The sequence below is a fragment of the Heliangelus exortis genome, chromosome 3, assembly GCF_036169615.1.
Source record: "Heliangelus exortis chromosome 3, bHelExo1.hap1, whole genome shotgun sequence".
NCBI lineage: Eukaryota > Metazoa > Chordata > Aves > Apodiformes > Trochilidae > Heliangelus > Heliangelus exortis.
This window is the reverse complement of record NC_092424.1, coordinates 108,755,660-108,767,496: the sequence shown is the minus strand read 5'-3', so window position 1 is coordinate 108,767,496 and position 11,837 is coordinate 108,755,660. Positions and strand designations below refer to the sequence as shown.

Genomic DNA, 11,837 nt, shown 5'->3' with positions numbered 1-11,837 from the left:
TCGTCAATCCGGTCCCTGTGCCGGTCTGAAGAAGGGGGAGTTGTAAGGGTGTTGCTGCGTGTCGTGGATTAAATTGACAAGAAAGAGGGCCCAGGCTGGGCTGTGACCTGACCGTAAAGACCAGGAGCAGAAATTAGTTTGTGGACACCTGCAAGTCCTGTCTACTTCATCATCATCATCATCATCATCATCATCATCATCATCATAATAATAATAATAATAATAACAATAATAATAGCTATGTTAATATTTATAATTATATTTGCACTATATTTTATCTTATTATTAATATAATATATATTTCAATAATATAATTAATAATCATATTAATTTGTATTATTATAAGAACTAATTATTGTATTATTCTTCTTCTTCTTGTTATTATTATTATTATTACTATTACTGTTTTGTTTGTGTTTTTCTATCTTCCTTTCTCTCTCCTCTTGTGTTCTGAGGCTTTAAATTTTCCTTTTTTTCTTTTTTCCTTTCTGGCAAATAAATTCTCCCACGTTGTGATGTTCCAGACCCATGCCATGCCCTGGACTGAAGAGGAAAATCAGTTTATCCCACCTCATTTTACTAGAAACTGAGTTGCTGAAGGAGACAAAAGTCTGAGCTGGGTTCCCCATGTTTAGTAGTTCATGTTCTGAGCTACACAGAGGTCCAAAGCCAGCGTCTTGTGTATGGACACAAACCTTACACCACTTTGTAGCAATGTAGCAAACCATTACACTTGGTGAGCAGGAACATGCTACTTACTAATTACTTTATAGCAGCCACTGCCTAACTTCTGGACCCTGATGCAATCAAGCATCACAATGTAAAGACAACAGAACTTGTGCTTTTTTTTTTTTTTTTTTTTTTTTGGGGGGGGGGGGGGTGGCTTTGTGGGTTTTTTGTTTGTTTTGGTTTTGTTCGTTTGTTTTTCCCTAATTCACACAGGATAACCCTGCTTTCATGCCAATGTAAATCTGCTGGAAGCTTCACATCCCCAACATGGTACACTATTGGTAAGTAAATAGGTAGAAAAGGGTTACATATAACCCATGTACAGGATTACAGGCTGTAATCCAGGTAAGGTCCTGGCTCCCTCTTCCTTTTTGTGTAAAGCCAGAGCCTGACTTCATGGATTTGAGACCCCTGTGCTGGTAAGGCTCCTGGAGTTAGGGAACTTCCCAAGCCTGGGGCAGTAGCAAAGTCTGGTCCTTGTATCTCTATTTTTTAAGCAAGTATGATAATTCCTTTTCCCTCACCCTAGCTCTAAGAACCATAGTAAGGGACAAGGCTCTTTTGATTTTCTTTATATATCACTCCCCCCTCATTACAGTTCTGTTAGAGAAATGAGATTAGCAGGAAATTGGCAACCCCAGTTGCTGCTGTGATAGGGAGAAGCTGTGTGGATGTGGCTTTTGTAGACAAGGAAACTGAGCCAGGCCACATCTGTGGCACACAGATCATCATCTGACTCCTGACAGTGACCCTCGCCAGAGGCTTTGGAGAAAGGGGTGAAAAGAAAAACAAAGATAAAACCCCACATTGTAAAATTTTATCCGTGTACGCTGAAACCTCGAGCTGGGTGCCCTTCAAAAGCAATGTCCTGTCTCACACTAAGAGTTACTCTCGCTGGCTAAGAAAACAACACTCACGTTTCCTGTTGGTTTGGCTTTAATTACAGCTTTTCATCAGAGGACTGGAGAGCTCCAGAGATGCCCTTGCACACGTCTGCAGTAGCTGGAATTGGTCACTAGAGGGTAGAGGTGTATATGGATTTAAGGGAGTGTTCTAAAGAGCTGGAAACAATATTTGTCTTGGATGTAAGAAACGGCTCAGCTGTTTAAAGCTGTTACGAAATGAAAACAAAGCACGGAAAAGGAGTTTTCTAATTCCACCAAAATGTTTAATACCATAATAGATTTTCACTGAAGTACAGAGCTAATGTGAATATTTGTACAAAATATGTGGTTAAAAATAGTATTGATTTGTAATATATACAGATATGTCACATCTGTGTCAGAAATGCAGACACTCGAATTAAAACATGAGTTATGTTTTTAAATCTACAACAACATACATGAAATATTTCTGCAGCTACCCACAGTAGGACAACTTGTCAAACTGACACTTAAAGATCCATCAGTCATTACAAATGGCATTTCTTTCAGAAGTTTCTGAACAAGAACTCTGCTCTAAAATGGGTTCAAAACATTTACTTTCATTAACCGGATAGTGAAAACCACTGTGTGACACTAATGTGGATACAACTTTCTTGTACTAGATAAATGATCAGTTACAGTAATCTGTTAAAACGAGGCTGTATAATAACAGAGAAGTTTAATCCTTCTTGCTGGATACTCTTACACAGGTGTGTGAGAAAGCCCCTGAGTCAGGGACAGCAAGTGGGTCCTTCTTAACATAACTCTCAACAACAGGAATTGAAATCCTGGAGTCTGTCTTAAGATTCTTAATATCTTAATTTTTTTTAACCTTGAGGCTGCTCACATTTCACAGCTTTCCCAGCTTTACTACGCCAAGAACCTCCCTAAGAAATGTCCCCAATTCTAGGCTTTGTAGTTACTGCAGAGGTACACAATCCTGTATTAAAAGGGTCCACAGGTGACTCTTACAGCAGCCCCAGAATCTCTGTGTAGCAACTGAACAACTTGACAAAAGGGGGAGAGACAAATTAAGGCTTTTTTTTTTTTTTTTTTTTTTTTTAATACTTTCTGAGCATCCCTGCAGTGGAGGCAGTCGGGGCTCCTGCCCTTCCATCCTGCTGCTGTTCCACTTCTATCAGTGCAAGCTGCCAAAAGCCAAAGCAAATACACTCAACACTTCAAACAGACACGTGGGAAAGAGCTTTAACAACACTCCTGCCCTTGTCACTTCACTCCTGAATGCCAGTCTATATGTATTTAAAAAAAGATCATGGCTCACATTAGGAAAAAAAAAAAAAAATCTCCTTTTAAGAGGAGCCTGGAATATTTAAAGATGCTGTACTCCCCCCAGAAGAGGTGCTGAAACAGCAAAAGCAGTGCTTGGTTTGGGAGTTGTGGGAGTTTTTTGCTAGCATAGTTAATTACTGAAGAACATTGCATGAGGATGAGTATAAATTAGGGACTGTCTGCAACTTGAATCCATACCTGGTTTTGCTTTTTGGTAAAACAGAACTAAATATGATTTCTTAGAGGGGAACCAAGGCAATCCTAAGGTATTAAAGTCATATCAGCATAAGCAAAACTCTTAAGTGGCTGTTTCACAGTAAAATGTTTACCACTAAAGAAAGAACAAGAGCAAATTGAGCAAACATTCTTAGTGCAACCTGAGTGCATTTTAATCAGGATATCCAAAATAACTTCATCAAATCACCTCTTCCATAGAAAGCTTGCTCCAGCTCCCCAGACCTGTGACAGATAGTGCCCTCCCTTCAAACAAGCTGTTCCAGAAGTCTCATCTGTCACAGCACCAGCCTGACCGGGTGTCCTGGTTTGGGCCAGGATAATTTTCTGTCTTGTAATTTTCCCAGGGGTTTCATCATTCCATACAGTGCAAAAGGACCCAGCTCCTGTGAGCTCAAGGGTTGGATTGACCATCAGGGAGTTGGTAACTCCAGACCCAGTTGCAGAGCTGGAGCCTGTGCTGCGCTTTCCAATACGTCCTTAAGTCACTGTTTGTCTTGCTTTGATTTTAAGTCTTGAGGACAAAAAAAAAAACACCAAACAAAAAAGAGGCATGAGCCATGGAAGCCTCAGAAGCCTCAGGCCCCTGCTGCACTGGGCAAAACCACCCTTAATTCCCATGATTTAGCATCATACAGCATCATTTGGCTGCACAAACACCCAGTATAAATCAGCACTGCCTACTTGTGTGTACAAATTACTGAAGTACAAGCATACAGGCACTCATACAAACAATTAGTTACCATTTTTGTAATAATTAATGTCAACAGAACTTTTTCCCCAGCCTGGACAGCTGCTGGATGCCATGTCCCTTATTCAAGCAGAGGAAAAAGCACATCAGCTGTCAGGGATGTGCTGTTGCTTGCCAGGGATTGGGCTGTTATGTTTCTTTTTCATCCACCTAGCCAAATCCCCAGCAATCCAGTACAAGTTTACATGACTCTGTGAAGCTGCAACAGTTGAAAATGGAACATGGCATATCCAGCCAAAACAGATACTTGCCCTCCTCTGACTTCTGTTGTAACAGAATTTGGCCCACATCACACTTTTAAGCATTTTCAGATCTACCAGTTAAGAGAGCAGTGGTGCATACCACACTTGTCAGTTTAATAATTTCATTTAACTCTTTCCACGTTGCTTTTCAAAATGCCAATGCAAGCAGAACACAAAAATATTGTTTGCCATGTTTATTTTTTTTAAACTAAGCTCTGATTTATACAAGTGTAAAAGTGATTAATTAGCCAACAGCTTTTTATTACTCCTATAAAATATGACTAAGTAGAGGATTTCAGAAGTATGTACAATACAATGGAAATGCTGCTAACATAACCTGTCAGTGCTCACACATACCACTGTAATCAAGTCTTGCAAGATGGTTCAGTCCATTACTCTGCACACAGAACAGTTTCTTTTTGCAGAAAGCTTTTTAACTGTTGCTGAATGGGAGGGTGAAAAAGGACCAAAATAAAAGCAACCTTCTCCTCCCACACGATTTAGGATCAGTTACATGTTAAATGATTTATTCATGGGGCACGATTTTATAATAAAAAGCTTTTTAGAAAAACTCTGTCTGAAGTAACCATCTTGTTATGTTTGAAGAGGGGATGCTCTTGCCATGTTTTCTCACTGAAAACAAAGCACACTTGAGTGTGTATGTGAATGTTAGGAAGAGGGGGAGTCTGTACTACCTTGTCCTAATTATAAAAATCAAGGCCACAAAAATTATTTGTTCCAAAATACCCTTTGTCCACGCGCTGTAAATGGTTTCATGCTTTTACTTAGTAAGTCATTAAAATTTCTATTTTGTAGCTGAAGAGGTCAGAAAGGACAAGCGAGCAGCGGGCAGCAGAAACAGCAACTGTACTCCCTGATTTCCATCTTTTAATTTCCAACCAGCAGCAGGAGCAAAGTCCACTCAGCAGAGGGCTCCAGGGCATCCCTGCCAGCTGCTCCCCCCGGGCTCCTGCTTTGGGAAGGAAATCAAAAGGACATCGTCTGTGTCACTGTGCATGGAGACTGTGTCACTGTGCATGGAGATGCTGTCATGTAACACAGAGATTTCAATCTTGTTTAGAGCATTATGACATGAGAGAATCTACTCCAGCACTACAGACACCCTGTGGAAAGTGCAAATCGAGGGACTGAGCTTACAAAAGAAAAATCCCCCTGATGTAAGCAGGGGCTCTGCCTCTGAACTGCTGAATTAACTGGGACAGTTTCTCTTCCAGGTGCTCAGCATCTTTGGAGAGACACCTTTGTTCTGTGCCAGGCAAAAAAAAAAAAAAAAAAAAAAAAGCCTTTAGCAAAATACCAGGCTCTCTTAAGAGGAGTCATGATTGCTGTCACTTTTATAATAGGGACTTAATTCTATAATGCCAGAAATATTTGCCTATGGTGTCTGTTATTTTACCATATGAGGGTGACACATGCTTTGACTTTTAGGGCTGTAGTTGCACTACACAGTTTTATGCATGGGGTCTGTTTTTAAATCTGAGGTGTATTTTGAAGAAAGAGCATTTGAGATCCAATGCTTTAATTTGCAATATATTTTTACATCATTTGAGGTCAAAATCCATAGTTCAGAATCAGGCCTCTCTGAAGTTTGAGTACAAGGATAGAAGGACTGGGTTTGCCTCCAACACTTTTGCATGTAAAAAAATCCAGAGTTTCAACTTGGACTGGAGATGATGTCTGATCACTTACATCAGCTGAGGATGTGACCATTAAATTCTTCCATACAGCATATATAAAAAAAAAATCAAAACCTTAGGCATTTAAAACTTACTCTCCCTGTTTATACTGATTTAACCCCATGGACCTCAGCACTCTGTATGTTCTTAAAAGACATCATGATTTTACTTCTGGACGATTTTAAGTGGTCCAGGAGAGTCTTTTCAACAGGAACATCAGGTCCTAGGGCAGTGGGTGACAATTTATTTATTTAAGCCAATCCTAAATGTAACACAGAAAAAGTAATTGAAGTGACATCTCTAAGTAGCTGTTTTATGACAACTTTACCCAGATATCATGAGGACACCAAAACCCCATTTTTCCTTCAGTCTCTGCTGTATTTAATGTGCTCCTATTGGTGTAACACACGCACAATGATGTCCATGATGCAGTAACAAGTATCACATTATAAATATCTGCTAAGTAAAGCACTACATCTCAACAGGAGTATCAGGGGGCTGTGGTGTGGTCAGAGAATGACTTATATGAGAATGGCAAAGTCCTCATTCCCAGAATATCCTCACCACACAAGCTGGGAATGGCATCTTCATCTTCCCTGCCAAAGCAACCTGCTTTCCTTCCTGGAAGTACTGCAGAGCCAGCACCCCTGCAAGGGGAAAAGGACTCTGCTGAAGCTTTTAGCCTCACTGCTAATTGATCATGGGATGGAAACCCTCCCTCAGAAACCAGATCATTAGGTTTTATGATAAAAATCTTAATGACAGAACCTAAGCTGGCTTTTCCAATCCTAGAATGAGCTTCCAAGATCTGTTGACTTATTTGAACTTACAACGGATTTTAAACTGTGGAATCTCAGTGTGCCACTTTATAGTCACTTTTGGGAGTACACTTGCAGCTAATTAGCTTAAAAATCCCACTGTATCATACACATATGCTCAGTTTTCTGCAGTATTAATTTCAGTGGAACTACTCATGTGCATAAATTAAGCGCATGCTTAAATATATGCAAAGTCTGAGCTCAAATGTCTAGAAAATATGTTCTCAAAATGACAAGTACGCATTAAAAAAAAAAAAAAATTCATCATGGAAGATCTGCCAGACAGGGAATCCAGTGTCTGTCTGCTGTCAGCCATGATGAAAACACAGAACATTTTTTTTCTTAACCCAGTATACACTGCAAGTGAAAGAAACATGCAAGACAGAGTGAAAAAAAAAAAAAGGGGATTCAATTGCATGCAGTCTGATTTCAAGTGTGTAATTATGGTCCTGTTTTCTTTGGCCAAAAAAAAAAAAAAAAAAAAAAAAAAGAGAGAGGAAAAAGATCAACAAAAGAACACCAACTAACCTCTCCTCACCTCCACAAACCCAAACTGCATACAGCTCAAAAAGGGTTTTAAAGCACAAGAAGTGGGGAGGGAAAGGTCTGAACAGACCTGCATGTACAAATAATTACTAAGAGTTTCAGGGCTATTCAACACACCACTAGGAAAGCATTCAGCCTGTATCATTACTGGAACTCACAGCTATGACAGAGAGCAATGAATCCCATCTTAAATGAGCAGTCAGCTTCTCTCTTTCTTCCCCAAAGTCAGAGAGAAATACCACTCATACCTTTATAGAAGATAAAATTGCAATTCCTATTGATATTCTGGCTCCCTCCTCCTTAGGAGAGAAAGACTGAAAGACTTCAGTCCCCCCCAGCAAGCTGCTGCCTCTCCCCTCAGCCCAGAGAGCTCTGTCTCACATCCCTGCTACCATTAAGGACCAGTATACTCTACAGCTATTGATGGAAGAGGGTGTTTGTCTGCTATTTCTAAAAATGTGACAGAGAGTATTCCTTAAGAGAAGATTTCAGGGGAATGAAAAGACCACCAAACTACTAGTAGATTAAAAACAAGACACAAATACACACCATGGGGGAGGAAAAAAGAGGGGGAAAAAGAGGAAAAAGACTCAGGTCTGCTGGGGAATTGAGGAGGTCAGAGGAGCAGGCTGCTTGGTGAAGGGCAGTAGCAAGTATTTTGGAAGTTTGAATATCAAGCCTGATATCAGCTCAATTGCCCACCCTGAATGATCTCTCTGGTAGTGGTGTTTCAGCATGTGAATTATAGCTGTGAAAAAATCCTCAGACTGAAACCCTCCCTTGAATCTTCAGCCTTCTTTCCTCCTTTCTAGAAATACCTATTAGTTGGTGTGTGATATGCTTACATATACAAAGATCTTTTTCTGAGCCCTTTTATTACATAGGCTTGATTACTGTGAAGGGATTTCAGTGGGTTTAATGTCCTGGTTCTCAAAAGGCAATGGCTGCCTTTCAACAAACAAAGCAAACAAAAAAAAACAACCAAGAGCTGTGCTGGAGGAGAGAAGTGCTGCTTCTGTCAGAGAGGCTCAGTGAGATACAGGAGGGGGCAGACCAGGGCGTCGAGTTTGGATGATTTTTGGCTTTGGAGAATTCTTTGGGTCCTCATCTTCTTCCATGTCGCTGTCACAGACGTGCACTACCACACTGGGAGTGGACTCTGTTCCTGCATGCAGCTCATATTTCTCCCCTAGAAGCAGAAAAATAGAGTTAGATCAAGATGAGGAGCAGCACAGCCCATGGCACTCTTGGGACTGCAGAAGACTCCTGCACCTGGATGGGGCAGGTGAGTGTGTGCTGCTCCTAAATTTAGTAGATTCTTGGGATCCTGCCCCTGGGCAGGAGTGATCTGTAAGGCATAATAAAATAGCCTGGTGTCTACAACATTTTTTGTACCACTATTAGTGGCCAACAGCACTTGGAGGAACTAAAAAATAAAAGTATGAAGAGGAGAGAGAGCACAGAAGTTCATGGTTAAGAAGAGGGACTGGAACCCAATCTATCAAACATTTGGCCTGAAGTCATACCACACCTGTTGGGTTGGGCTGCTCCTTTTTTTCACTGTTTTCTTACAGCCCAGCATGGCTCCAGGACCATTTAAAGTTCATTAGATTCTGCAAGTAGTCATCTACAGAGACTTAGTCCAGTTGCTTCAGAAATAAAAAAAATGTATCCACTGCTTTGGATTTTGAGATTCAAAGTTCTTTAGCCAGGGCTGTAACAAATTCTGTCTCTACAGATGAGATTACAGCTCAGCCTCTAAATGCTCACTAGAAGGCTAAATGCTTAAACAGCACACAAGATTTTCTAAAAATGTACATTCCTTATTTAAGTCTCCACCCAGTGAGGGGTGAGGAAGATGAATGTGGCTTAGGTGGCTGCCTGAAAGTCCACGAGGAAAATTAGGATCAGACAGACTTTCAGTCCCACATTTAGTCTGCTGGCAGTATGTGTGTTTTGGATTGTACAATTAGGAGACAAGTAGGCATAGGTTAATAAATGGAAAAGAATTACTTTAAGATTGTAAAGAAAAAAAAGTCCTAACAGTGACATTTCTGACAGGATGGCTTGGTATCTCAGAAGTGACAAGCACCCATTTGCAGCACTAGAAACTAGAAACCATTCCAGATGATGTGCTTCCCCACTTTGGACTATTTGTCATCACTCTCATCTCCAAGCCCCACAAGCTGCAGCTCAATTCAACCAGGTTTACAGTGCCCATGTGCACACCTGATAGTTTGGGGGTTTTTAAATCAGATTGCTCCAGAACCACTGCCTATTGCTTGCAAAATATTCTGAGATGAGGAAGGTGAGGTCTCAATATATTTAGCTGATGTGATTAGGTATTAGGAAGGAATTCTTTAGTGTGAGGGTAGTGAGACAGGGTGCCCAAGGAGGCTGTGGTTGCTCCATCCCTGGAAATGTTCAAGGCCAGGATGGATAGAGCTTGAAGCAACCTGGTCTAGTGAGAGGTGTCCCTGCTCACACAGAGGGGTTGGAATTAGGTGAACTTTAAGGTCTCTTCCAACCCAAACCACCCTGTGATTCTATGAGCTGTATTTGTGGTGCAGCAGCTCCTACATTCCTGCACCACAGGCAGAACCTGGCAGTGCCAGGTCTTGTACAGTGCAAGTGGGATGGAAGTCCCTACCTCAAAGCACTTGGAGTTTGTGTGTGTTATATATTTTGGATTTTATTTATAAGCAGCTTCGTGGCAGAAGAATTCGTGTGAGAAAGGGGCCACAGGTTTGGCCCTGCATCAGCACATGCACTTCTGGGACTGTGCTCCCGTGGTATTTGTCCTGACAAGCTGTTGGTTCAAATAAAACTGGGTGGCTTGTGACTAGGGGATATGCAGCATGTCCTGCTTTGCCTAAAAACTAGGAGGCAACCAGTGAAAAATGGCTAAAAGTCAGGCATCTTGCTGTGAGAAATATTTTACTGCTGTAAAACCATTAATGTTGACATTTAACTGCTCTATTTTTGGCAACCTTTCCTCCGAATCCAAATTGAGCAAAGCATTACAGGTCTTGCTGATAGGCTAAAATATAAAAATGAGAAATAGCACGGATGTGCTGCACTGAGAAATTATATGGGTTTTTTTTTTTCTTTGCCTATTTTCCCTGTGGGCTTCAGCTAATTTCTCAGCTCTGGGCTGACGTCAATGCTGCCAGCCAGCTCTGAGGGCTGCATTGGTCACTGTCAGCCACAAGCAGCTCTGCAGCTCTCTGCACACACAGGACTGGGCCCTTTCCTCAGACACCAGCACTGTGAAATAAATCAGATTCACTGCCCTCTTCAAAGATAATAATCCCAGTTCAAATGCCACATCCTTTTACTGTTCAAATCCTTCCCAGAAGGACTCTTTCCGCTGGTAAAAGAATGGTGGGAATAAGTAGAGACGCGAGGAAAAAAAAAAAAAAAAATATTCAGATGCCTCTGGCAGAAGTAGCTGCAACAGCAATTAATGTCACTTTGCAAATCAAAATGTGATGCACTCACAAATTAGGTTTTGAAGGCATCCAGTTATTTCTGAGCATAAGTGAGCTGCAGACTCAGTTCTGTACTCACAATTATTCATGTCTGCAGAGCTGTGCCTCAAACTGCAGAAAACCTTCTCATGGCTGAGCCAGGAACAGGACAACAGTGACTATGGGGCTTTCTGCAGCTGTCTCTTGTTCCTGAGTATAACTGTTATTTGCAGAAAAATGCTAAGGTAATAAGTACAAAACAAGAGTCCAATAGGTGCAGCCTATTACACCTTGCCTTCTGCTTTTTTCTTTTTTTTTTTTTTTTTTTTTTTATTTTCCTCTAAAACACAACCTCCAAAATTAGAAAAAAATAGAAAATTGAGCTAAATCCTCAGCAGTTAAGCTTGTGAAGTAATGGTTAAAAATCACTGCTATTGAGGTATGTTAACAAGACACAGGTTTTCCCAAACTAAGAGCTGAAGGTTCAGTCAGCACATTGCAGACTCACCAACTTCTGTGGTTAACATCACTCAAGCATCTCCCCAGTTATCCACCTGCCTCTGGTGATGCCTCCTTTACTTTCTCAAGCCCTGCCTTTAGTCACCACAGTACCCACAAGCAAACCCACAGCCTCAGGTGACACAAGGAAGACCACAAGAACAGCACAAACAGAACTCAGGATATTTCAGATTATTCTCTTTCCCTTTGTGAATCTGTACTACAACCTTTCATGGGTGGTGCAGCTCTTGTCTAATGCTTTTGTTCAGCAAAGAGAAGGTTCATATACTTAATTAACAATGACAAAATCATAATGATGCTGCTACCTCGTCCCTGATTCTGACTCATGATCAAAGGTTAATTGGGATCAGAGCTGTCCACTCCATGTTAAACATGTCACTAGCATCATAAAAAAAAATACCTTCAATTTATAGTCCCTTCATCCAAGTGCTTTACAAATAATATGGTGTAAATAACAAGTGGTTCTTTTTCCAGGTGCAATTTTATGCTGGAAAAGATACAGCCCACCCCATGTAACACCTCTAGTGCATGGATCTGCCATCAGCAAAACTAAGGAGTTTCACTCTGGAAAGCTGTCACTGGAGTGACATCCTCCTCTCCTGGCCAGTGGAACAAGAA

General features: G+C 41.0%; 1 protein-coding gene across 2 annotated transcripts in view; it reads right to left on the bottom strand.

Annotated features, from left to right (window-relative positions):
• Positions 1-1,875: 1,875 nt before the first annotated feature.
• Positions 1,876-11,837, bottom strand: part of RCAN2 (regulator of calcineurin 2) — an 86,239-nt gene continuing 76,277 nt past the window's right edge. For both annotated transcript variants that reach the window (XM_071742136.1, XM_071742137.1), the window contains one exon: positions 1,876-8,419. In XM_071742136.1, coding sequence (XP_071598237.1) covers positions 8,259-8,419 — 161 coding nt within the window. In that variant the 3' untranslated portion in view covers positions 1,876-8,258. The remainder of the gene's footprint in view (positions 8,420-11,837) is intronic.